Source organism: Labeo rohita, chromosome 5 (assembly GCF_022985175.1).
Source record: "Labeo rohita strain BAU-BD-2019 chromosome 5, IGBB_LRoh.1.0, whole genome shotgun sequence".
In the NCBI taxonomy this organism is placed as follows: domain Eukaryota; kingdom Metazoa; phylum Chordata; class Actinopteri; order Cypriniformes; family Cyprinidae; genus Labeo; species Labeo rohita.
In genome coordinates, this window is record NC_066873.1 from 41,838,108 (window position 1) to 41,863,529 (window position 25,422).

At 34.7% G+C, this 25,422-nt stretch overlaps 2 protein-coding genes across 3 annotated transcripts; one reads left to right on the forward strand and one right to left on the reverse strand.

The window, feature by feature from the left end:
• The first annotated feature begins 154 nt into the window (after positions 1 to 154).
• On the forward strand, positions 155 to 21,615 carry spef2 (sperm flagellar 2). 2 transcript variants are annotated; one of them, XM_051109259.1, is made up of 36 exons: positions 155 to 293; positions 456 to 558; positions 1,410 to 1,662; positions 1,925 to 2,095; positions 2,295 to 2,435; positions 3,670 to 3,749; positions 3,907 to 4,075; positions 4,407 to 4,595; positions 4,684 to 4,871; positions 5,180 to 5,348; positions 5,747 to 5,963; positions 6,063 to 6,139; positions 6,357 to 6,447; positions 7,366 to 7,418; positions 7,529 to 7,632; positions 8,114 to 8,358; positions 8,496 to 8,631; positions 10,090 to 10,244; positions 10,739 to 10,881; positions 11,888 to 12,015; positions 12,102 to 12,240; positions 13,050 to 13,187; positions 13,277 to 13,434; positions 13,846 to 13,929; positions 14,014 to 14,134; positions 15,819 to 15,942; positions 16,053 to 16,178; positions 16,289 to 16,427; positions 16,848 to 17,077; positions 17,309 to 17,415; positions 18,528 to 18,710; positions 18,916 to 19,008; positions 19,526 to 19,696; positions 19,924 to 20,118; positions 20,525 to 20,647; positions 20,939 to 21,615. In XM_051109259.1, the coding sequence occupies exons 1-36, from the start codon at positions 236 to 238 to the stop codon at positions 20,972 to 20,974; spliced, it is 5,037 nt and encodes a 1,678-aa protein (XP_050965216.1). In that variant the 5' UTR covers positions 155 to 235; the 3' UTR covers positions 20,975 to 21,615. The 2 variants fall into 2 exon arrangements, with proteins under 2 accessions (XP_050965216.1, XP_050965215.1); XM_051109258.1 differs by having other exon boundaries at positions 8,493 to 8,631; positions 20,939 to 21,614.
• A 208-nt stretch (positions 21,616 to 21,823) lies between these two features.
• LOC127165140 (serine protease FAM111A) lies at positions 21,824 to 25,234 on the reverse strand. Its single transcript, XM_051109459.1, is given in 3 exon segments — positions 21,824 to 22,933; positions 22,935 to 23,382; positions 25,170 to 25,234. Coding segments are annotated over 3 exon segments (1,623 nt in total).
• Positions 25,235 to 25,422: the final 188 nt, after the last annotated feature.

Consider the following 25,422-nt stretch of genomic DNA (forward strand, 5'->3'; position numbering starts at 1 on the left):
TATACAATATAAGATGTGGGAAATTTAGTTCACAAGGTACATCCAGTCTTCAGTGAATTCCATTCGGGAAATATTGTTTGGACCTAGCGCTTACCGCTTGGTAGTTCGGTTGCTGTGACAACGCCACGCCAAAACGAGACACTCCCCAAAACAATATGAACCAGACAGTTCCCTAGATTAACCTTACATTTATATGGACGATATTGACCTTACTTAAGTGGATTAAACGTTCAAAATGTCAGACATTATCTGTCAGTGGCTGAATATTGAGCTCCGGCTGTCAAAAGTCATTGGTAAGTTGTTGTGTGAGTTACAAAATAGCATTTAGCATACGGATTAACGCGCATTATCCATTCATAAATGTGTACGTTTATATCCGATATATCAGCTAAACTAAAACTACAGCTAAATGCTGCCGTTTGATTCGTCTTGTGAGTGACATGTTTGTATTGTAGAGCCGTATTCGTTCGCAGGGGATTTTGCAAACGGTTATTTTATAGGAGAGATCCTGCACAGATATGAGCTGCAGGACGATTTCCACCTGTTCTCCAAACAAAGGTATTGATATTTATAGTTTTATGTGTATCCATTATTATAGTATATATTATTATATGTACCCTACACTCTATGCTAAAAAATCGAGCACAGTGTAGTTACAGTATTAATTTAAATGGAATTTTCCATATATATATATTTTTATATTTCCATATTTATTTGTTTTACCTGTATTCTATTGTATTTTATAATTTTGTTTTTGTATTGTATCTATGCGATAGATTTGTATTTTAATTATAGGATTTAAATTATTTAGAATTATTTATTTAAATTATAGGATTGTATAAATGTATTTGTAACACTGCAATCAATCATATATCCTGATTATAATACTACCATTCAAAAGTTTTTGAACAGTAAGATTTTTAATGTTTTTTAAAGTCTCTTCCTGCTCACCGCTATAGTGTGTAATGTTACAAATACTTTATTTCAGATAAACACTGATCTTTGGGTCTTTCTATTCATCGAAGCATCCTGAAAAAATGTACTCAACTGTTTTAAATATTGATGATAATAATAATAATAATAATAATAATAATAATAAATGCTTCCTAACCAGCAAATCAGCATATTAGAATGATTTCTGAAGGATCGTGTGACACTGCAAACTGGAGTAATGATGCTGAAAAGTTAGCTTTGATCACAGGAATAAATCGCATCTTAAAATATATTCAAATAGAAAGCATTTTTTTAAATAATAAAATTTTTTAAAAATTTTGTACAGTTTTTGCTGTGCTTTGAATCAAATAAATGCAGGCTTGGTGAGCAGAAGAGTCTTATTTAAAAAATAAAAATAAAAAAAATAAACCATTAAAAAACTGGTAAATTTGACTGGTATTTGTATTATTTCACAGCACGGCAAATGCAAAGCTGAATAACTTCACCCGCATTGAGCCCACCCTGCAGCTGCTGGGTGTGCCCTTTGACCTGGCCATGGCCAAAGCGGTGATGCAGGGCAGACAGGGGGCGGCCACACATCTGCTCTACCAGCTATACATGCTGCTGCAGAAGAAGAAAAAATTAGGCCTCACTGCCACAGCAATGGAGGTCATGCAGCCTGCAGCCACGGCCCGACTGCACCGGATAGAGAACAGCATCTATACTGAGGTGATACAGTTCAAAATAATATTTTAAGGTCAAATAAATCTCCCTCTGGGCTGGTATACTGCCCTGGTGGTTATGATAGTGTATTACACAATTTAAACTCCTAACTTTGTTTTCTCAAATCTCTTCATAATATTTAAAAAAAATTTATGTTGACCAAGTAGTTCAGATGTGCTAGGCTGCTTTTGTCACATTGTAGTAATCTGGTAGATTAGTTAGTTGGAACCACAGAAAGGAGTCTCATTTCAGGCTGTTCGTCTTACAGCGCTTGAAGACTGTGGTAAAGCGTGAGACGGATCTGAAGATGCAGAAGATCGCAAAGCGCTTCCATAAAAGAGGGCAGGACATGTACAACCGCTCAGTCATGGCTGAATTCCTGAGGGAGGAGGACCGGCTCAAACGCCAGGAGGAGAGGAGGCTGAGGGACATTGAGAAGGTGTGACTTTCTGCATATAAACCATAGCTAACATTTCCCAGCTATCCTCAACTACCTTAAACCTTATTTATTCAGGCACAAACCATGGGTGTTAAAACATTACTTCTGTTACGTGCTCTGTGCTTTACTGTGCTTTGACTGGTGAATTGGCATGTGATAGTGTTGGCTGAGATTTATATTATGATTTATTGTTTGTCAGCACCGACAGGCACGCAGAAAACAGCATGAGATTATGATTCAAATTCAGTCGGCTGTAGTCCAGATCCCAAAACCTCCACACACTCGCACGTCAAGAGCTTCCGAGAAACAGCTTCAGTTTCGCAAAAAGCAAGAGGCTGAGGTAAACAACACTTTTGCGCTTTTGACATTATGTTCATTATAGTTATGCATATTCACCCTCCCTACGTTCTCATTTTTGTAATGCAGAACAGCAGTGTTGTTATTGTTAGCTAAAATTCTAACTTAAAAATGGCATTCAATAATTGAAATAAATCTAAAATAAAATAGAATTAGATTAGATTAGGTTTAAAAAAATGTTAATAAAAATATTAATTAATTAAAAAAAAGAAAAAAGTTGAAGAATCAATAACACAAAAACATTAATGTAAAATATGTAAAAAAAAAATAAAAACTTATAATGACAGACACATAACAAAACTATTAAATTAGACCAAAATTAAACTGAAAATATGAAAATAAAAGCAAATAAAAATACTAATAAATACTATAATAGTATATAAACTGAAAAATTCATGAATTAAAGCTAAAAAGAAATATATAAATTGATAAAAATGTCAAAAGTAAGTAACAAAATCACTAAAACAATGTAGAATTGAAAATATAAAAATGTATTAGCTATATAAGTAAGTATACTATATAAGTATACAATGTATAAAAACTATATAAATATATAACTATTTAATAAAAATTTAATATAAATATTAAAATAAAAATATAAATACAAAACAATTTAAAATATTAATAAATACTGTAATAGTATATAAATAATACTAAAATAACACTGTTACTTTATATCAACATCATTTTTTGAACTGAATAATAAGCTTTACACTGATGTATGGTTTGTTAGGAAGTACAATATTTGGCGAGATACAAATATTTGACAATCTGGAATCTGAGGGTGCAAAAAAATCTAAATATTGAGAAAATCGCCTTTAAAGTTGTCCAAATGAAGTTCTTTGCGATGCATATTACTAATTAAAAATTAAGTTTTGATATATTTACGGTAGGAAATTTACAAAATGTCTTCATGGAACATGATCTTTTACGTAATATCCATATGATTTTTGGCATAAAAGAAAAATCTATAATTTTGAGCCATACAATGAATTTTGCTATTGCTACAAATATACCCATCCAGGGTCACATATGATCTTTTTTGCATTATGGTAATGGTCTTTTTTTTTTTTTTATTTCATTTTGATGCTGTACTAACAATAAAAGATGGTTGTGATAGATAATAAATCTGGATAGTTTGGAATAAAAAAAAAAAAAAATCAAAAAGATTTGATTGTGTTCAGTGATCACTCTTTAAGATTCAGTATGATTTTCAGTATGTTCATCGTGAGATAGCTCAGTTTGAGAAGAACCAGAAGAGGATTTCTCCTGCTGGAGGTGGAGCCTTTCTTTACAGGTGTGTTTGCGTAACACTGAAAATCTACAAAAAATGCACAAAAGCAGGCCGCTCACTGTTCTCTCACTGACCGTCTAAGTCTTATTTCACATGAAACTGGCAAAAACTACTTGATTATTTGAGACTTGGGTATGACACACTCTGCCTGGATTTACAGTGGTCGTGTGACCCAGCCAATGAGCACAGCTGACAAAGAACAGTGGAACAAGGAGTACATCGAGAACATCCGTCAGCGTCTGGAGGAAGACTCCACTGCACGGGAACAAAGGGAGATGAGGAGACGCCGTGCGCTGATGGAACAACTACAAGCCCATGAAGCTCAGCAGGTGACCACAGACTTGGCTTATTTGAACTCTATAAACTCACTCCACAAAAAGTCTTCTATTATACCTGTAAAAAAGAAAGAGTAGCAACTGATATTACAGTAGTCTGTTATATAGTTATAAAGAGTAAAACGTATTGAAAAAGGTTTCAATAAACTGTTCCTTTTTTGTTTCAGACTACTAATGTCAGGCTTTAAACAAAAGCTTTGTTTAGAATGCAATACTATAGCATGATGCAACACTTAAAGTATGAATGTCAGTGAAGTGTCAGACTTTTGACTGGTAGTGTTTATCTTGGTCAAATCTGATTCTTGCACTTATATTCTTTCTGCAGGAGGTATTACGTGAGGAACAAATGGTCAGTCGATTGATGCGTCAAACACAGCAGGAGAAGAGGGTTGCTGTGCAGCTGATGCAAATTAAACAGCAGAAAGAGGTACTGCGACAGAACCGGATCTTCCAGGAGAGGCAGTACCAGGAAAGGCGCCTTCGAGACTTCCAAGAGGCCTTAGACAGAGAAGCTGTGAGAGATCATGTACACAAATAAAACAACCTGTAGAGTATCAGAAAAAGTATTTGAGTGGTCCTGATTATGTCCCATCACTGTCCAGGTTCTTGCCCAGCAGGAACGTCTCGAGCGCAGTGAGGAGATCAGGATGGAGCATGAGCTACACAAACAGCTAGTCGCAGAACGCGCTCAGGCTCGCTATCGCAAACACTCTGACATCTGCAGAGAAATTTTGGGACAGATTGTCGATCTGGCAACCAAAGCTGGGGAATACCGTCTCCTCACAGCCAAGTATTTTTTTACCCTGATCACTCTACTAAACAGCAATCATTGATTTTAAAAATACAAGAAATAGTGGCTTTTGAAGTAAAAAGCTGATATTGTGAAATACTATTACAGTTTCAAATAACTGTTTTCTGTTTGAATATATTTTAAAATATTATTTATTACTGTGATGCAAAGCTGAATTTTCGGCATCATTGCTCCAGTCTTCAGTGTTACACGATTCTTCAAAAATCAATCTAATATGCCGATTTAGAGATATGGTAAAAAAAAATGGTAAAGATTACTGTCTGTTCTTCATCCTCACTGTTTCTCAGCCTGATTCCAGTTAAGCTGATGCAGGAGTGGATGGAGCTGTTTTTCAGTGGTAAACCGCTGTATGAAGTGGCCAGCGTGGATCCCACCCCTGCTGACCCCACACCAGAACAGATGATTGAGCTGGAGAAGCTCCAGATACTTAACAATCAAGACTACAATGAGTATGTGGTAAGGACATATTGAGTTTTTGTAGCTTTATTTTTACTGATGCAAAGTATTAGTGACATTACATTTACCTCTGAATCTTGAGTCAAATAAACATGAACGTCAGTGCTGACTTTATTTACTGACTGATATTTAATCTTTAGAAACCTGAAATTAAATAAAATTAAAATAATAAATATAAGGCGAAGACTGGAATTGAGAAATGCTGCACGAGAAGCTCATGAACTTACAAACCCAGTTCCCTCATGAAACCCTGTTTGGCAAACCCTGCTCTAATATGTTATGACTTTAATTCATAGGTGAAAACCACTTGAACCTTGCCTTTGAAATAACAGTTGAGGGACGGATTTATTTGCATGTTTACGCATATACATGTGTGTTTTTCTGTCTGTTCACATCAGGCCATGAAAGGTGAGTGGGTTTGGCGTGAAGAGGGAGAGAGTGAAGCCCCTCCAGTGAATGATATTCTGGATCATGTGTTGAGCCGTCTACAGAGCATGGTAGTTCCACCCAGCGTCAGTACTCCTCCACCTGTGTTTCCCCATTTCACCATCAGAGCGTGCATGCTGGGAAAATCCTACTCGGGCAAAACCACCTGCCTCACCAGGATCAGCAATGGTAGGACTTGATGTTTCACCATCTTGAATGAATATGCTTCATCTTGTCAGAATATTAACTAACTTTCCTCACTTGCTGTTTGTTCATCTCTTTGTTCAGCTCTTGGCATCCTTGTGCTCTCAGCCAACTCTTTGATCCAGGATGCGCTATCAGCCTATCAGCAGGAAAAACAGGCTGTGAGTGAAAGCCATAAAGAGTCACAAGTCAGGAATATTCAATTTTTAGTAAAGACACAAGTTTTTTGCAGTAGAAAACCAGCAGGTCTGAGAATATTTTTAGATTAGTTTGTGTTGTGTGTGGCTGTAGTGTTTTCTGTGCAGCCACTTAAATTACGTCATCATTTTTACTGTTTAATTTTCCTGCTGGAGTTGACCTTGTATTTGCCATGCTCAGAAAAACTTGGAGAGAAATGGTTCTCCAACAGAGAAGCCTCAGAAAGAAGAAGAAGAAGAAGAAGATGAGAAATCCTCCCCTCTAGAATCAGGTTTGTGAGAAAACTAAAACTGACATTTCTTTATTTTAGGGCTGTCAAATGATTAATTGCAATTAAGTGCATACAAAATGAAAGTTTGAGTTTGCCTATATGTGTGTGTACTTATTATAAGTGTGTAATCATTATATATATATATATATATATATATATACAAACACATTCATGTATATATTTAAGAAATATTTACAAGTATATGTATTTATTATAATTTTTATATTATTTATATTATATATAAATAAAAATATTTTGTAAATAAATAACATATTCCTCTTAAATATATACATACATTTGTGTGTATTTATATATGAGTAATAATTACACATTTAATTTTGTATGCAATTAACTGACAGCCCTACTATATTTTCAATGGCATTCAAAAGTTTTTTTTTTTTTTTTCAGCAAGGATGCATTCAGTTGATCAAAAGTGACAGTAAAGACTTTTTATAATGTTAATAATGCAAATAAATGCTGTTTTAACAGCATTTGCTTTTGAATTTTCTATTCATCAAAATATTCTGGGGGAAAAAGTATCATGGTTTCTACAAAAATACTAACAAGCACAACTGTTTTCAACATTGCTAATAATTAGAAATGTAAGCAAATTAGAATGATTTCTGACCAAGTGATACTGAAGACTGGAGTAGTGATGCTGAAAATTCAGCATTGATCACAGGAATAAATTGCATTTTAAAATATATTCATATAGAAAACAGTTATTTTAAATTGTATTAATATTTCATAATATTACTGTTTTTACTGTATTAATGATCACATAAATGCAGCCCTGGTGAGCAAAAGAGACTACTAAACCAAATATCCAATAAAGAAGTAAAATAGTAAAATTATTTACTATGAAAATGCTCACTCAGGTTCTAATAGTGATCTACACTTCTGTGTGTTTCACATCAGGACCTCAGCCACATAAGACATCTGGACTTCTTGAAAAAGGGGACGAAGAAAAGGTAAAGGCAATTGCAAAGCCACTTTTCACATGAACTCAGTTTTCCTCTTTGTATTTAGCAGCAGTGAGCTCTTTGATATGGTCCATGATGTACTATGATCTGTTCTACAGTGGTCGTTGCGAGCACAGCATGGTGCAGCGGTAGAGCAGGCTCTTAAGACAGGAAAAGCTGTTCCTGATCAACTACTGATTGACATCATAGTGGATGCTATCAGGTAAAGAGCTTTGTTTCCATATCATACTTGTGTTATTGACATTTTATTTTATTTTAAGCAGATTCATGTTTTTGACTTCCTATACTAAAATTAAAATGTTCCTGCTTTGAGATTTAGATTTTATTTTTGTTAAAGTATTTGTAATTTAGTTTTTGGTTTTGTTTTTTTGTTTTTTTGATTTACTACTTTATTTATTAGTTTATTAGTTAGATTTTTTCATATTCAATTTAAACAGAACTGAAACGAGAAGTCTTGCTTCAGCAGCTAGCTGAAATAAAAAACAGTATATATAGTAGAATTAAACTGCATACAGTATATATATCATTTCAGGTAATGTTTATTTTAATTAAATTTAAAAAATTTAAAAATCTATGTTTTATTTAACTATAATAACACATGCACTTGAAGAACTTTGATTTATTTAGTGTACTTCTTATATTATTTAAAAAAATTCCATTATGCCATTATGCTGTGTTTTCAGGAACATCCCTGCTGACAGCGGCTGGATTCTTGATGGATTCCCATTGGACATCAGTCAGGCTCAGATGCTGGAGAAAGCTCTGAATGGGACTGAACCTGATCAGGCTGAGACAAAAACACAAAGCAACTTAGCCACAGACAAAAACACTCCTAAAGATCCACCTCCTCCACCCGCTGCACTAGACCTAGTGGTGCTGTTAGACCTCTCAGATGAGCAGGTTCTGGAACGAGCCGCCCATCAGGCTGGTGAGTTAACACAGATTGTACTGCTAGATGTTAATGTCAGATTTACTTAAACATCAGTTACTCTTACCAACATGACTGGCTTTGTCATTTTAAGTATGTAATAGAAATAAAGCTGTATGATCTTCACTTATTAGTAGACGGGGAGAGCATAGAACAGGAGAGAGACAGCAGTGATGTTCCAGATGAAAGCACGAGTATGACAGATGTGGACACACAAGATCCAGCATTCTTCTCTGATGAAGAAAACCTGGGGAGGAAACAAATACAGCACAGGTGTGTAAAAACGTTTTCGCTATGTCCGATATATACAATATATGCACAATTACAGTAGAAAGATGCAATCTTGATTGTAGTCCCCAAATACATAAATGCTAATACACTTTTGTTAACACAGCCAGTCTGGTTACAATGATGGATTTGAAATCTGAATGAAATTAGCAATACGTAAACAGTATGATTTATGCAGCAGAATGATTAAATCCAGCAGAAACTCCAGCATAATAGGCATATTTGTAAATGCACATGACATTACTTTACAGCAGTTTGTCACTTGAGCATTTCTCAACTCTTGGACACTCTCAATTACTCTCAATGCTTTCTCCAAAGTGCTGTCAAACCCACAATTCCCTGTGAGAGCGTGTGGTTTGGCCCCCCATATAAATGATTGAAAACGTCCACTCTGCTACCATATGGATACAGTTTAAACAAGCAGAAAATTGCAATGCTAATGGAAAAAGATAATCAAAGTAACATCAAAAACCTGCTTTTGGAGTATAAGAGCTATTATTCTCATACGAGAAGTTCTACAGCAATGTATTATTTAATAAACTACACCATTTCAAAAGCAAATGATGGCAACGTTGGCTTTTCTAGGGGAACGTCATACAACATTGTTTTTATTTTTTCCTTCAAAATAAAACTACAAATATTTCTCTTACAAACAAAGTGGTTTGTCCTTTCAAAATCAACTGTATTTACTTAAACTTTATAAAAAAAACATTGTTTTATTGGTAACACTTTACAATAAGGATCTTTAGTTAACATTAGTTAACTGCAGTAATTAAAGTGCACTAAGAATGAACAACACTTTCACAGCATTTCTTATTATAATTATTATTTATTATTTATTAATCTTAATGTTCATTTCAGCATTTACTATTGCATTATGAAAATCACAAGTTGTGTTTGTTAACATTAGTTAATGCACTATGAGCTAACCTGAACAAACAATGAACAACTGTATTTTTATTAACTAACATTAACAAAGATTAATAAACAGTGTATTAAATGTATTGTTCATTCTTTGTTCATGTTAGTTAATACATTATCTAATGTTAACAAATGACAACTTATTGGTTTTACATAAAGAAGTTATATTATACTTCTTTATCCAACATTACCCTTACACTGAGCAGAGCAACAAACTGACTGTATTTACTACTGTTAATGGATGTTCCAAAAGTGATTTTTCCATGATTCATCTGTATGTTATTTCACAGGAAGGAAATGACTTTTCATTTGACTGATGTCATTTTATGGTGGAAAATAGTGTAACATACATGACCCGGTCAAGTCCCAGTGAATAAAAGCAAAATTGATCCTAATATTTTTTCCTCTTTGTGGAATGCCATTCAAAAATGTCACATAATGGAGGAGAAATACGTTGTGACGTTCAGATTTTTTGTGAAGCACAAAATGAGACGTTTTTGTTTGTTATGGTTTCTTTAACAGAGTTAGTGGTTTCCACGACACATGGCCAAAACTGGAGAAATGGTTTGGTGACCAGCAGAATATTCTAGTGAAAGTCACAGCAGATGTAGATGAGGACACTCTCTTCAGTAATGTGAAGATGGTTCTGATGGATGCTATGGACTCAGTTGAAAAAGGTAGATTGACTTAACCCTATTACTTAACCCTCTAAACATGACACATGAAATAAGTCAAGTTCATTAAAGAAACAGTTTGTGTAATCTTTAGGTCAGGGGTTTCCGGTCCAGCTTCTGGAGGGCCACTGTCCTGAAGAGTTCAGCTCCAATCCCAAATAAACTCACCTGAACAAGCTAAACTCTGCAGGACAGTGGCTGAGTTTGAGCACCCCTGTTTTAGACCAATTATAAAAACATGAAATTAAGAAAGATTTGCATATATGTTTTTTGAGGAGAAAAAATACCTCAGTTTTATTCAAACTGAGCAAAATTATGTAGTTTGGAGCAGTTGCTGATATTTACTTCTTTACTTATCCAGTTTTTCTCCAAGCAATTTAGCTTGCTACAGACTTAATCAGACGTTTTGTAGACTTTACAGTTTGAAGATCTCAATTTTTCCTTTTGTAAATGCATGAAATTTGATGAGTGAAATATGCTGTCTGTCCTCCGCACAGGAAAAGCTCTGGGACACTCCAGGAAAATGTCTGCATCCTCCTCTGCTGAACACACCCGTCCAGAAAGTGCCTGTTCTGCTAAGTCTAAAGCAGCTTCCCCGAAATCTGCTGGACGGCGTTACGTGGAGGAAACCTTACCCAAGGCACATACACACACGCGTAACACACCATTTCTCAGAAGACTGGCAGATTTTTATTAAACATGGAAAAATGACATTCAAAAAGTCTGTTTGATTTGATATATCAGATGGAGAGCCATTACACTCATCTAGCTTGTTTAATGTTACTCAGATTGAAGTGTGATCAGGCTGGTATGAGCGTAAACATGTTTACAGCCCTTGGGATTTCCATGCAGTCTGCTAACTCAGCCTTTGGGTCAGATGAGATGAGATTTATATGTCAGTGGCTCCATTAAAGGGGAGATGTTATGAGTAAAACAATATCCTGAATAAGATTGATGTGCTATGAAAACTTATGCTACTGTGAAGGCGAGTTCACAGCGCTAAAACCAACACTGTAACTATTGGAAATCAAAACTGCATCCACATTTAGAAAATTTGTTGCAGTTATAATGAAAAGAATTACAGGTTTTCTAATATCAAACAAATATACACTACCGTTCAAATGTTTTCGGTTGGTAGGATCTTTTTAATACTTTTAAAAACTTTTTTTTGCTCATCAAGGCTGCATTTATTTGATCAAAAATGCAGTAAAAACAGTAATATTGTGAAATATTTTTACAATTAAGAAAAACTGTTTTCTATTTGAATATTTGTTAAAATGTAATTTATTTCTGGAATGCAAAGCTGAATTTTCAGCATCATTACTGCAGTCTTCAGTGTCACATGATCCTTCAGAAATTATTTTAAAATGCTGATTTGCTGCTCAAGAAACATTTCTTATCATCAATATTCAATAAGTTTTGTCAGGATTCTTAATTATTAGAAATTTCTAAAGAAAAGCATTTATGTAAAATAGAAATTTAATGTAGAATGTCCAGTATAGAGATTATACTATATAGAGGGATTTAAACTGATTGTGAACAACTAATTGAAAACGTATTGAAATTTATATGATAATAATGTATTATATGACCAATTTATGTCACGTCAGTTTTGTTTTTCTGTTATGTTGTTGACTGCTTTACAGGAGATCCCAGAGTATCTTGTGCCGTACTGGGAGAACATCTGTAATTCATACGTGATTAATGTCAAAACAGTGATGCAGAACCTCCGCGGTGAACGTGAGCTCATCATTCACCACCTCTACAACATCCGGTGAGAGAACAGTGATTGTGTGTGTGTGATGTGAGACCTGTGTATGTGTATATAATGTATAACATATGTGTATTTGTATGTTTCAGGGAGAACTTCAGGCAGTTCTTACAGAAGCCGGATCTCAAGCAGGAGTTTGTAAGCACGTGGCAGCGTGATTATAACAGCGTTCCTGACAGCATCAGAGAGGATGAGGAGACCAAAGGAGAACTCCATCAAAGACTGGATGTGAGACAAACTCCTATACCAGAAAAATAGGATTTTCTTCCTCAGTATTTTTGTCTTGTTTTCCAGTAGAAATATCTAAACATTCTAAAATCAAGATACATTTACTTGAAATGGCAAGATATAAAGTCTTGTTTGTTAAAAAATGTATCAAAATTTTTAGTATTCTACCAGTGGGGTAAGAAAAATAACCTTGTTTTCCTTTTGAAATTAAATTAATTTTTCCTACCTCACTGGCAGATATGTATTAAATATAAACTCAATTAATTGTAATACAATTTTCAGAAGACCCTCAGGTAAATGTATCTTCATTTAAGAATGTTTATGATATGTATTTGTACTGAAAAACAAGACTGTTTTTTTTTTTTTTTTTGCAAAAAATGTAAGCATTTCTGCACAAAAAAAAAAACAAATTTTGTAAAATAGTCTCACATATTTATTAAATTTAAAATTTGGGGTAGACCTTGAAATATATCTGCAGTTTAATTTTTTTTTTTATGTATATATATTTTTAGTTTCATATTATATGTTATGTTATGTTTTTTTTTGTGTGTATTTTGTATTAGGATTTGATTTGTGTTTCATTGTACATTGTATTTATTGTTAAAAACAACCAAAACAGTAAATATAATATTCACAGTTGGCAAAGTTTTAGTGCAAAAGATTTTAAATCTATTTCAGTTAATATTTGTTTTCTGCAGGTTTATCACAAATTAGCTGCAAATTAACAGTTTTCTCATGAAAAAAAAAATTCTCATACTCTTATGCTTCTTTTCATATTGTGATGAGTGTGTGTTTGTGTTTTTGTGCAGGACTTGCGTGAGCGTCTATGGGACATCTGTGATAAGCGCAAAGAAGAGGCGGAGCAGGAGAGAGCAGGTGTTATTGATGATGGATGGTTAGATGATCACACTGCTGTACTGATCAACCATTATTCTGCATTAATGCAGGTAACATCTCTCACAAAATTATCCGGAATTAGTTCAAAATCATCTAGAATGAAGTCTAATGGTTCTGTTCGTGTGTGTGTGTGTTTCAGATAGAAGTGGGCCGCTTTCAAGACTCCTTGTGCCTGTTGAGAGATTATTACACAGCAATGTGTAAAACAGCGTTTCCTGAATCTACACGTGGCTTTACTCGCATCCCATTGATTGATATCACTGCAGATAACCATGCAGAGCAAGAGGCACCAAAAATGTAAAAAGAAACATTACATACTGTATCATGTTTTATGCCACAGACATTACAGTAATATAGATCTTCTGTTGAGCAACTGTAGTTATAATTCTGTCTGTCTCGTGCTATATGACTCGCATGACCATGTTCAGAATAACATATACTATTTTATGCAGTATGCATGCTAATTCAGTTCAAATCTTGTTCTTGTCTCAAAGTGTCAGTGCGGTTAAATAATATTACTGAATATTACTTGCCTTTTAAACATTATGCAATCTTACCAATAATATCTACTATTTTATGTAATGTATACTAATTTACATAAATATTAAACAATATGCAGTGTATAAAGATTCAATTCTGAACATAGACTTTTTTTATTGTAATGATAGACTCTTTAATGTATTAAAATATAATAAATTCATATTTCAGCCCTGCTCCTGTGCCATCAGAGAGACCCACAAAGATTCCTGAGGAGAAAGACTCTGAATCGGAAGGCAACAAGAAAACTAAATTGTATGTGTGCTTTCCATTTTTGTCTTTGGGAGTGTATAAAAATTAGCATGTTTGTTGAATAACTGGATATGTTTGTCCTGTCAGGTTTCCATTGGTTTCTTGCAGATCTCCTACTTCTGAGCTCCTCAAACAGGTTCTGCACCATCCTGATGAGAAACTTCTGCAGGAGTTTTTCCAGACAGCACTCAGCGCCGTCAGGAGCATGGTGTGTGTTTATATCAGTGTGTTTCATAATGTTTTTGCTGTTGAGCCTAAAAATATGGGTTATTTCACTCTAAACTCTATTGAAGTTTGTTACTTTTAAGTATTTTTCTTAAAAACACAAAATAAAAATTCAATAAATTATATTAGCTGTTACTGAAAATGCATCTACTAACAAATTCCTCTGAAGCACATCAGCTCGTCATGTTCAAGTAGGAGGATTGATAAATCAATAATTTTTAGAAACTGAGTCAAAATGTAAATGAATAGATAAAGTCTAGACTAAAAACAATTATGCAAACTGTATAATGTATAATAGATGACAACTACAATTATCATATCATGTATATAAAAACATACTCTCAATGTTAGAATTTCTATCATACTGGTTACTAAGTTCATATATTAAAATATGACATTATTTATTTATTTATTTATTTTTTTTTAATTAAACTACTGGTCAAAAGTGTGGAATAATTCATTTTTAAAAGAAAGCTCTCCAAGTCTGCTTTTATTTGATCAAAAATTATGAAATATTATTACATTTTGAAAGAACTGTTTTCTATTTGAATATATTTCGAAATGTAATTTATTCTTGTGATGCAAAGCGGAATTTTCAGCATCATTACTCCAGTCTTCACTGTCACATGATCCTTCAGAAATCATTCTTTTAAAAATATTTTTTTCTTATCACTACCATTCAAAACACTGCCATTATCGTTTCTTGATAATATTAATTATTTTGTCTGTTTATGCACATTTAGATATTTCTAAATGTGATTTTTCACAGCTAGATAGTTCCTACTAGGGCTGCCTTCATATAAAGATTTTTCTGGTCGACTAGTAGTCGTTCGTTTTAAACATTAGTTGTTGCATACTTAATAAACCATATAAATCAGAATAAAATAAATAATGAGACTTGAATTGCCTACATAGCTTAAAAAGTGCTCAAAGCACACTGGCAGACATAATTATGAATGTGTCAGGAAAAAACAGCAAGGAGACTGCATTAAGTGTTTTAATAATTTGTTGTTAAATTAGCGGTTTCTTTGTTTTTGGCTTAATGATGAAGTCAGCTAAACTGATTTGTCATCTCCGCAGTAGTGGATGCACCTGTATGTTTCATACAGATTACATAATCTAAGAATATTGTAGAGAATTGGTTTTTCATGTCTGTAAGGAAAATACAGAGTTTTAAAGTTTTGTGCTCAAGTTCACAGAGACAGAGATGGCAGAAAGCGCATCCTGTTTGCTTTCATTATTTTACAAAAGCGCAACGTTTTATTGTTATTCTTATTGTGCACAAAAATGTAAAATCTTTGTAGATTTGATAGATGTACTACTTTTATCTGTATGAGCAAAAATGACAGAGTATTTTAAGAGCAAGTGACCACAGCAATGCCTAGTGTTTTTTCTAGGTTAACATTAGATTTGCCTGCCAGATGAAAAGGCATATTTGAAGGTCGATAAATGATAGGTGAGCGTTTGGATGCCCTGCCCGATGTACTATATTACCACACAGACCAACCATTAACGATCTGTCTGTCACGAACTGCGTGGCTTCGCCACTTCCTGTGGGATGTTTTTTTCTGCAACTAAAGGACTAATAAATTTTTGGTTGACCGAGCCTCTTCTCTTGTGACTGTGCATCTGTCTTGATGTGTTTGCACACATCAACTGTGTGTCAGGTGTTGGCAGAGACGCAGCAGCGAGAAGAAGAGGAGGGTGATGAAGAACAGAAGCAGGTGGAGACCCAGAGAGTACAAACTTCTAACTCTGCTACAGATAACAGGAAAACTGGGAAAAAGAAAGGTGATGAAGAATCACTGCTCCATCAGCCAAACAAGTTTTAGCTGTGTTGTAATGATGCTAGTGTGTGTGTGTGTGTGTGTGTGTGTGTGTGTGTGTGTGTGTGTTTTTAGGTGCTTCAACCCCTCCACAGGAGCCCAGTCCTCAGCCCATGGTGGAAAAGAGCCCTGAGGAGCTCAAGAGGAAGGCAGAGAGGAAGAGAATCAAACAGGAGTTCACAACTGCACTGAAACGTGAAGGTATGATGCTGTGAGATACTGGGTGTCATTGTCTTGTGATGCCTCAGTTTCAAGATGTTGTGTGTGCATGTGATGTATAAACAGTAAGAATGATTTATGTTTGTGTGCAGAGCATGCAGTGAAGCTGCGTCTGGAGCTGATAAAGGCTCATGCGCTTCAAACAGTGAGCAGTTTACAGCAGAGAGCAGAGCAGGCCTACAGGAACATGGAGGAGTGGCTGGGAACTCGCTTTCTGTCTGAGATGAAAAGGTGAGAGGAAGATGGATGGATGAGAACACTTTATTGGCTTTCTTGGTTGAAATTTTCCTGCAGAGACCAATTTAAATAATGTACTTCTAAAAATCTCAGAAATTTCTCATTTTTATATATATATAATTTTTTTTTTCCACATTTTTGCTTTAAATATACTTTGATCTTTTCATAAAAAGTCTAAAAATATAAAAAGCTGGATACATGCACATGCACATGCACACATAGAAGAAATTATATATAAAACAGGAAAAATATGTGTTTTGCAAAATAATTTTACTCTGCATGACAATATGACTGGGCAATATTCCTAACATGTTTCAAGACATTTACCTAAAAATATCAATTGTGCTTCTCATCATACTGTACACATACTGTTCATAAATGTATATGTGCATGATGTTTGTGTATGTTTACCAGTATCGACCAGCTAACAGAGTTGGTGCGGCAGCACATTGAGAATGGAGTTGAGATCCATCATGAGCTGGTGCTGCAGAGCGCTGATTTCTGTGTGGATGGAGACACACTTGTCATGACAAGTCCGTCGCCTGCTCCACGCCGATCCCTGCTGGAGCAGCCCAAAAACAGCACTCTCACTGTCCAACAGCTGCACATCCTCTGCGCTCAGCTGCGCAAGACTGCACCTACTGGTCAGAATCAGCATTAATTAAACTAACAAATCTCAAACTAACATCCCAGAAATTGTTTGGGTTTTAAAAATGTAACATTTCAAATTAAAAAAGTTTTTAATTTAAACAAAGTTTTTGTGCAGAAGGGAATGAGAGTTAAACAGAACCAAGCAGAAGTGAACTGAATGCAACATGTTTCAGTAGAAACTAGTAACTGTATTTTGTTGTTTGTGTATTGTATGATGTGTTCAGGTCTGATGTGCAGTAATGAGTTGACTGAAGTTCTGCATGAATTAACCTCTTCTCACATGGGTAGTGATGTCCTTCCTGAACCCTGGATGCACATCACTCCCTCACAGGTACATCTTCACTCTAACCTAAATTATAAACACCTCCAAGGTTTGTTGTGTGTCTTTGGTAATAATCATTTATGCCTCATTTCTTTTGCTTAAGAAGTGGGTGACATTTATTCATTTTAAAAGTGTCTTCATTGGTTTGGCTTGGGTATATAAAGAGGTAAAATATGGTAAAATATTTCCCCACACAGAATTCACAACATTTTTAAGTTTGTCACTCAAATTCACTGTGTTGACTAACAGAAAACTGCTTGGTATGAAAGTGACTTCTGTGTGAGCAATCAGTGACAAGTAGTAACTTCTCACAAGTAGTAACTGGGTTGGTAACTGAGTTACATCATTATAAAAGTAACTAATTGCCAGGGAAAGTAACTAATGTGTTAAAAAAAAAAAAAAGTTTAAATATGTCAAATAACTTAGATACCCCCAATATTAAATATGTTATATATATATACAGCTTAATGGCACAGTTTTTAAATATCTGAAAATACATTTAGCATCAGTCAGTCAAGTATTATAATAAGACATTATGATAGTTTAGCATTAAACTTTAGTAATAAGAACTTTAGTAATTAGAATTACCATGTATGAATGCATGTTTGTCATGTTGACTGAACTTAGGACTTAATCGGTGCTTAAGATATTGTTTGTAATTTAGTGTTTCTTTAAAAAATACTAAAAAAATAACACTGATAAGATGATAAAACTGAATTCTACTGTGGTTAATGGTGCTTAAGATATTGTTTGTAATTTTGTGTTTCTAAAAAAAAAATAACAATTGACACATTAGTTTTGCCTACTAAGAAAACAAGACTCCCTGTGTCTTTCTTTGTCTATGTGTGAGACAAAGTGACAGCTAGTCTTTTGCCTTCACACTAGAGTTTACGTTGCATCAAATACAGGTACGCTGCACATTCATTCAGATTAACTAAAAAATAAAATTATAATAATATTATAACAAACTGTTGGTAACACTGTTTATTTATAATGCTGTTATTCCCATCACTTTTGACAATGGACCTTTTTGCCCGCTGGACTTTGCTGAAAATGCAGTAATGTGACTGTGCCTTTACAGGCAAGCCTGTTTGTATCCACATGTGCTATTGTGTGTGTAGATTGATGAGCTGGTGTGTGTATTAGCACCGGACCCTGAGATGCTGGACTGGCGTCTGTTCCTGCTCAGTGCGGCTCTGCCGTGGCCGTTTCCCTCTCAGACTCAGCTGTTAAAAACACTCCAGCACTACAGAGCTGTCGACACGACAGGAACTGGACTCATCACACAAGAACAATACGCACAGGTCTATAACACTCATAGAGCATCACTGAAACATTTAACTGCACACAGACAGCTTGTTATACAAACAACAGATTTTTTAAAAATTACTTTTAAAGAATTTTAATATAATAGTTAAAATGAACGAAAGCAAGCCTCACCTATATAATCTTGCTACATTTATGTGTGCCTATCAGTTCAATTTAGCATGTGTTTTGTTCTATGATCAGGTTGAATTGTGGTTTCCCAGTGAAAGAGACCTTCCTGTCCATGATGACCCAACTGAACCTCTGCGTTATGACAGACTAGCCAATCTTAAGAAGGTAATGCAGCAGGTTAAATAATTTTTCAATTTAAATAGGATCATAGTATTTTTTTCCTCTTTTTTTGCTGCAGATGTCTACATCTTCCATCCATTTGCCTCTTTGCAAAGTTAGAGTATTTTCATAGTAGTTCATCAATAGATACCTCAAAAGATCAAGAATAACTTGATTCTTCATGATTTGACCCCTTTATATGCAGTGAAACATAACTAAATAAGTTCATTAAAGGAATAGTTTGTCCAAAAAGGGATATTTGCTGAAAATTTACCCTCTGGCCATCCAAGATGTAGATGAGTTTGTTTCAGAACAGACAATCTGTATCAGAACAGATTTGGAGAAATGTAGCATTACATCACTTGCTCACCAATGGATCCACTGCAGTGAATGGGTGCCGTTTTATTTTTGAGTGAACTATTCTCTTAACTCTGACTGCAACTATCAAGTTTCCCAAAAGATGTTCTGAACAGATAATCTATATATAAACATAAATGTGTTGTTTTCTCATTTCTGTGTGTAGTTTTTCTTCAGTCTGTTTGCGAACACACACACATCTCCGCTAATGCTGGACTATCTGAGCATGCTGCTGTATTTCTGCTGCCATCCTGAAGCAGCTCAGGGCTTCACCAGAGCACTCAGCCTTGTGATTGGACACACACTGCACTATAAACACACCACTCCCCTCACACAGGTACACACACAGTATGAAATGGACTCTTCAATAGACTCTTCCAAGCTGAAGAGCTTGAAGAGAACTTGTCAGAGTCATAGTTTAGCCCAAAATAATAAAAAAAAAGAAAATTCAGTTTTTTTTAGAACCTTTAAGATTTGCATTGTGACATCATTTTTTGATTGAAGTGACCACATTAATCTTGTTTAATTGACTTATTTTGTTTTAAACTGCTGTTTCTGCTGTAGTCTGTGCCGTATATAGAGGGTGCTGGAGTTGAGGAGTGTGAAGCTGATAAAGAGGAGGAAAGAGAGGTGGAGTCTGATGAAGTGGGCGTGTCTATGGATGATGTGCTCAGAGTTCTGAGTCATGGAGATGATCATGTCTGTTCACATCTGAACCGCTTCCAGCCAAACCACAGGAGCAGAGATGAACTCAGAGAGGTAGAATGTAACAGCTCTGCTCCAAAACCATAACTCATATCCCATCAACTTCACCCTACTTCATTTGAACCATTTTAATAAAAAAATGCACTAGTCAACATTTGAAGTGGATCAAAAAAGTTAATCAAAGTTGTCCTAAGACAAGAACTAGTACTGTTTTGGCTTAAGGACAACTTTGATGATTCACTTCAGATGTTGACTACTTTATAAACAAATACGAGGCAAATGGCAAGATGGCAAAAATACGTATGTATACATAACATAGCTATCAATTGTTAAACAATGTGATAGATTGAGATAATAGTGGGTTTTGGAACAGAGAGATGTAATCTGTGATTCTATAGACCAATAGATGGTCTAAACAAGGGTCTGTATGGGGCTGTATTTTATGTGATGTTGTGTTTAGGAGCTGCTGAAGGTGTTTAAAGAGTTGGGCTTTAAGGATGAGGAGAAGATTCCTTTCTCCACGTTATCCCAGCATCCCTTTCTGCAGGACCTGATGGAAGGATCCTCACAGTACCTGCTTCCTGTGAGTGTATAACATAAAATAATGATCTTGGACTACAAAATAGCTTCTCGTGTTCTGCAAAAGAAAGTAAATTATACTGGTTTGAGTAAACTATCATTTCATCTTGAAACAGGAAATATAGAAAATACTTACATCCATCAAAAAAGCCTTTTTATGGGGTATTTATTATAATTTAAAATGTAAAATGCACAGTTTCATTTTACAGTTGTACAGTTCATTAAGAATTCAATCAGTGAGAATATTTTAATATATTAAGTTTTTATTAATGATTATTACATTTCTTCTGTACAGGACATTCACAAAAATTTTCCAGGCACAACAAACTGAAGATCTTAGAAGCTAATGGAATGATAAATGTAAGGGAGACAAATATCCAAGCTGTATTTAGTATATTAAAGTTTTTATTTAATGTAATTTATATCTAAATTTATTACGAATGCATTAGTGATTTGCTGAAAATTACCTTTCAGTAAACTCAATGATATTTCTAAATGTATTTAATGTAATGGAGATACACCTTTGATTGTAGTTGTGTTTTCTTGTCTCTTATTACAGCAGTTCTGTCAAATAATTAATTTGGTGAATATGTGATTTAAAGATGATTTGATATGGAAACTTGAGCATGACAACAAAAGCAAAACATTAAGATCAATATAAATCAGCATAAAATATAAACACAAATATAAAATAAAAATAATATAAAGAATATATGAGTGAATGAATTATGTTTAATGAGTATGTATATCAGGGGTGGCGAACTCCAGTCCTGGAGAGCCGCAGCCCTGCAGAGTTCAGCTCCGACCCTATTAAAAATTCACCTGCTTGTAGCTTCCTAGTAACTCTTCAGAACTTGATTAGCTTGTTCAGGTGTGTTTGATTAGGGTTGAAGCAAAACTTTGCAGGGCCGACGTTTGCCTTCCCTGATGTACATAAATATATATAAGAATAAAAGTATGTATGAATAACAATGTAAAGAAAATACAATAAAGAATTTACTAAATATCATTGGTCTTTGCCAAATAAATAATGCTCACTGTTCTGCTCTCTTGGCACAAGTTATACCTAAAAAAAAAAAAACCCACAGGTGAGATACATGACTTTACATTTGTCAAAAAAGAGAAATAGAATGCATTTTGAACACACCATCATCTATGTCTATTTTAGGTCTCTCAGAATTTAATTTTTGCAGTCACTTCTCCCAAAAATATAAAGCGTCTGAGGCATTTGGAAAGTTTCATTCAAAGCTCTCGTGTTCACCTCAATGTCCATTTCACAGTCAGTGTAATTTTGTTGCCTTGGAGTCTCAGAAACATTGCTTTGTTCTCTGTAGGGTTCTAAGATTTTGACTATCTCATGCAAACCTTTTATCTTAGCCTGCGCTCTGATCATATCCAGAATGGACTGCATGGAATAGGCGTATTCCATGACACTCTTAGTAGTTTTTCCATGTCCGTCGTACACATAGCCACCAGAGTGAATACCAATCAGCTTGCAGTCTGCATCAAAAACTGCAGAGCCAGAAGATCCATGAAAGAAACAAGAGTTGTAAGTAATCTGGTTTTCATGAAATTTCCATTTCTCTTCCAAAGACTTTTGTGTCATCACATGAATAAAATCAGCATTCTCAGTTTTGTGTTTATTTTCTGCCTCTAGTCGATTTTCCCTCTCAATGATGAAGCAGGGGTCCATTTTCTTAACCCCTTCCCCTTGATGTCCCACAATGCAGATCTGTCCTCTGTTAGTAGAAGCGTTTGGATGGTAACAATTAACCAATTTAGGATACTCAGCAATTTTAGTAACGTCAACAAGTTCAAGAAGCGCACAGTCAAGATGCCTTTCTTTATCATCCTTTCCATGAAAGTAAGCTGTGAGTTGTTTAACTGGTTTGTGCTTGGTATCCTCTGAATCCAGGTCTTCATAACCAAACACAGCTGTGAACTGTGCAGCGTTAGGAGTCGGTCCTCTGATAACATGAGCATTAGGGAGGACGTATCTGTCAAAGAGCAAGAAACCAGTTCCCATAGCAGACCCCTCCTGTCGAATCTGACACACAGAGTCAGAAAGTCTCATGAGCTGCTTCACTTTCTTCACCTTCAAGAAATTCTCAACACTTTTACCATATTCTGCTCAGGAGAACTTTTGAACATCAGATTTGTTCTTTAGTTTTTCTCGCTGCTTTAATTGCTTCAGCAAAACTGGAAACTGATCACGCAGAATTCCCAGAATCTCTTCAGAATTTACGATGGGTTTAACGACATCGCGTTTAGATGAAGGATTCATGGAGTTTGTTTCCATCTTGTTTTTTTTTTTGCCGAGTGTTGATGAGATTCTGGCTTGAGCCAACAGTTTCTGCCACATCAGCATCTGAAGCTGCATTAGGTTCAGTCTTGAAAAGAGTGAAATCATCTTGACTGTCAGGTTGATTCTTGTCACTGACAACAACTACCTGGAAAGCCTCTCCGTCAAGATCGTCTACAGGATTTGACAGTTCATTCTTTACCTCAACCCCTAACCTTTAACTAAACCCAGAGAGCGCACAGTGTTTCCGGATAATGACACTGTTGAATCGTCCATCACGTTTAAGAGCATTTTTGATTTTCTCTCCTTTGAATGCATACACACAGACATATTGTACTCTCTTCCTCAGGGCTTTGCTCTTCACTAAGCATTACACTTTCTGTCCTCCTCCTTTTTTAATCCAGAAGGTGACTAACTTTTCAGGCTTACTTGTTTTCCTGAGTGAAGGATCTGCAGTTGTTTAATTTGTAGAACTATTTTCTATTACTATTTGTAGAACTAAGCTTCAGTTTTTTGAGTGATGCTTTGGACATGTTTTGTATCTATGAATAGAACAAACGATGATCTGTAGGAGAAAGATTTATAACTTAATAATCCCACCTTGTTTTTGTAACAGTATTACCTAATAATAGTAATAATAGTCAAATTCTACTGTTATTTTTCTGCAGACAATTAATTTAATTAATTTTAATGAATTATTTGTTCCTGTCAGCTCCTTCACACTATTTTTGGTAAGTCTTAAAGTCACTATAAGACAAAACAAACCAAAAAGAAAAGATAAAAAATGTTCCCTAACTTTCTCTTAGTCTTTTAGTTTAGTTGGGGAAAGGATTACAATTTTTAACAGCCTTTTTGCCCCAAAGGCCCCCCTGTAAGGAAATATTCCAGGACCTCCACACAAGACTTTTTGGCCTCAGAACTGCATAAAAGTTTGCAAAAAAAATGCATAAATTCCCAATTTATAGCAAACATATGAGAGTGAAGTAACATCTTAAATGGTTCTATAGCACCATTTGGCATCCTTTAAAGAAGGTGGTATACAGCACTTAAGTGGTTTCCCCAAGATTATGGGCCAATTAACCACTTTTAGTGTTATTTAGCACCATTTTTAGGGGATAGATGGATGGATGGATAGATGGATGGATGGATGGATGGATGGATAGATAGATAGATAGATCTGCAGATTAGATATCAAAGCGGGCGTAAGAATAGGCAGAATGGGCAAGTAAAGGTTCTGTCACATCCAGTCTATAGAACCACAATTGCCTCTGCAACCCTGTGTGACAGCCATTGACTGGAGACAGGCTTTCCCTTAAAAGAAACGGCCCACGAAACAAAAGGCTGATCACTTTTGCAATTGATCGAATGTGATCGAATACTTTAGCCATGAAGACAAACCTTTTTAATTGAATAACACACAATACTGACTAATATAAACTTATTTAAATACGTATTAACATTGTTTATACATTGATATGCTTATAAATAAATAAATAAATATAAATGTAAATATAAATATAAATATAAATATAAATATAAATATAAATATAAATATAAATATAAATGTAAATGTAAATATAAATATAAATATAAATATAATTGTTTGTCTTCCTGCCCCCACATCCAATTTTTAGCCACAGTGACATCTGGTTTAAGTAGCAGGTACAGCCACTTCCTGCCGGCAGCTGCTGATTTTTCGCTGAACTGCTGATTTTTCGATTCACAGTAAGTGATGCTCTGCAAGTGCTGTGTGTTTATGTTGGTTATGTCGGTTATTTGCATTTGCTTACACACTTGCACCAACTACCTTCCCAAATTTGTCATGAGAATTGTTTATACACAGAAAAAAAGGGGCCGGATCTACCTTTTGGGGTACAACAACTTGTCACTGTAGCAGTCCTCTTAAATGCACATCTTTTACCTTTTTTTTTTTTTTTTTTTTTTTTTTACTCCTAATAGGTACATATTAGTACCTTTAGGGTACGTATTACTACACAAAGGTACTAATATGTACCTATTAAGGGTTAAAAAAAGGTACAAAGATGTACTTTTAAGGGTACTGCTCCAGTTGTTGTTTTTTGTCAAAATAGAAGGTCAATACATTTTAAAGAAATTAAGGCACGTTGATTGTAATAAGTATTGTAATTTTACGGTGGTTTCGTAAAATAAAATGAAAGTAATGATAATAATTATTATTAATAATAAAAATAATACAAATAATTACCTGATCGTGTCTGGTGTCTGTACGTCTTTGGTTTCCTCTCTTCTGCTCTTCTCACTGACATTCATCTGATTTCCTGCTCTTCATTCCACACCCAATAAAGATGATTTGAAGTACAAGATTTTATGATGTAACACTTCTAAAGAGGTTCGTATTCTTTAGGAGTCAAGAATAACAAGGCCAATACATTTGGTCAAGTGTGGTTAAAATAAATTAATTTTGAATATTTCACTTTTTTAAATAAATAATTATAAAA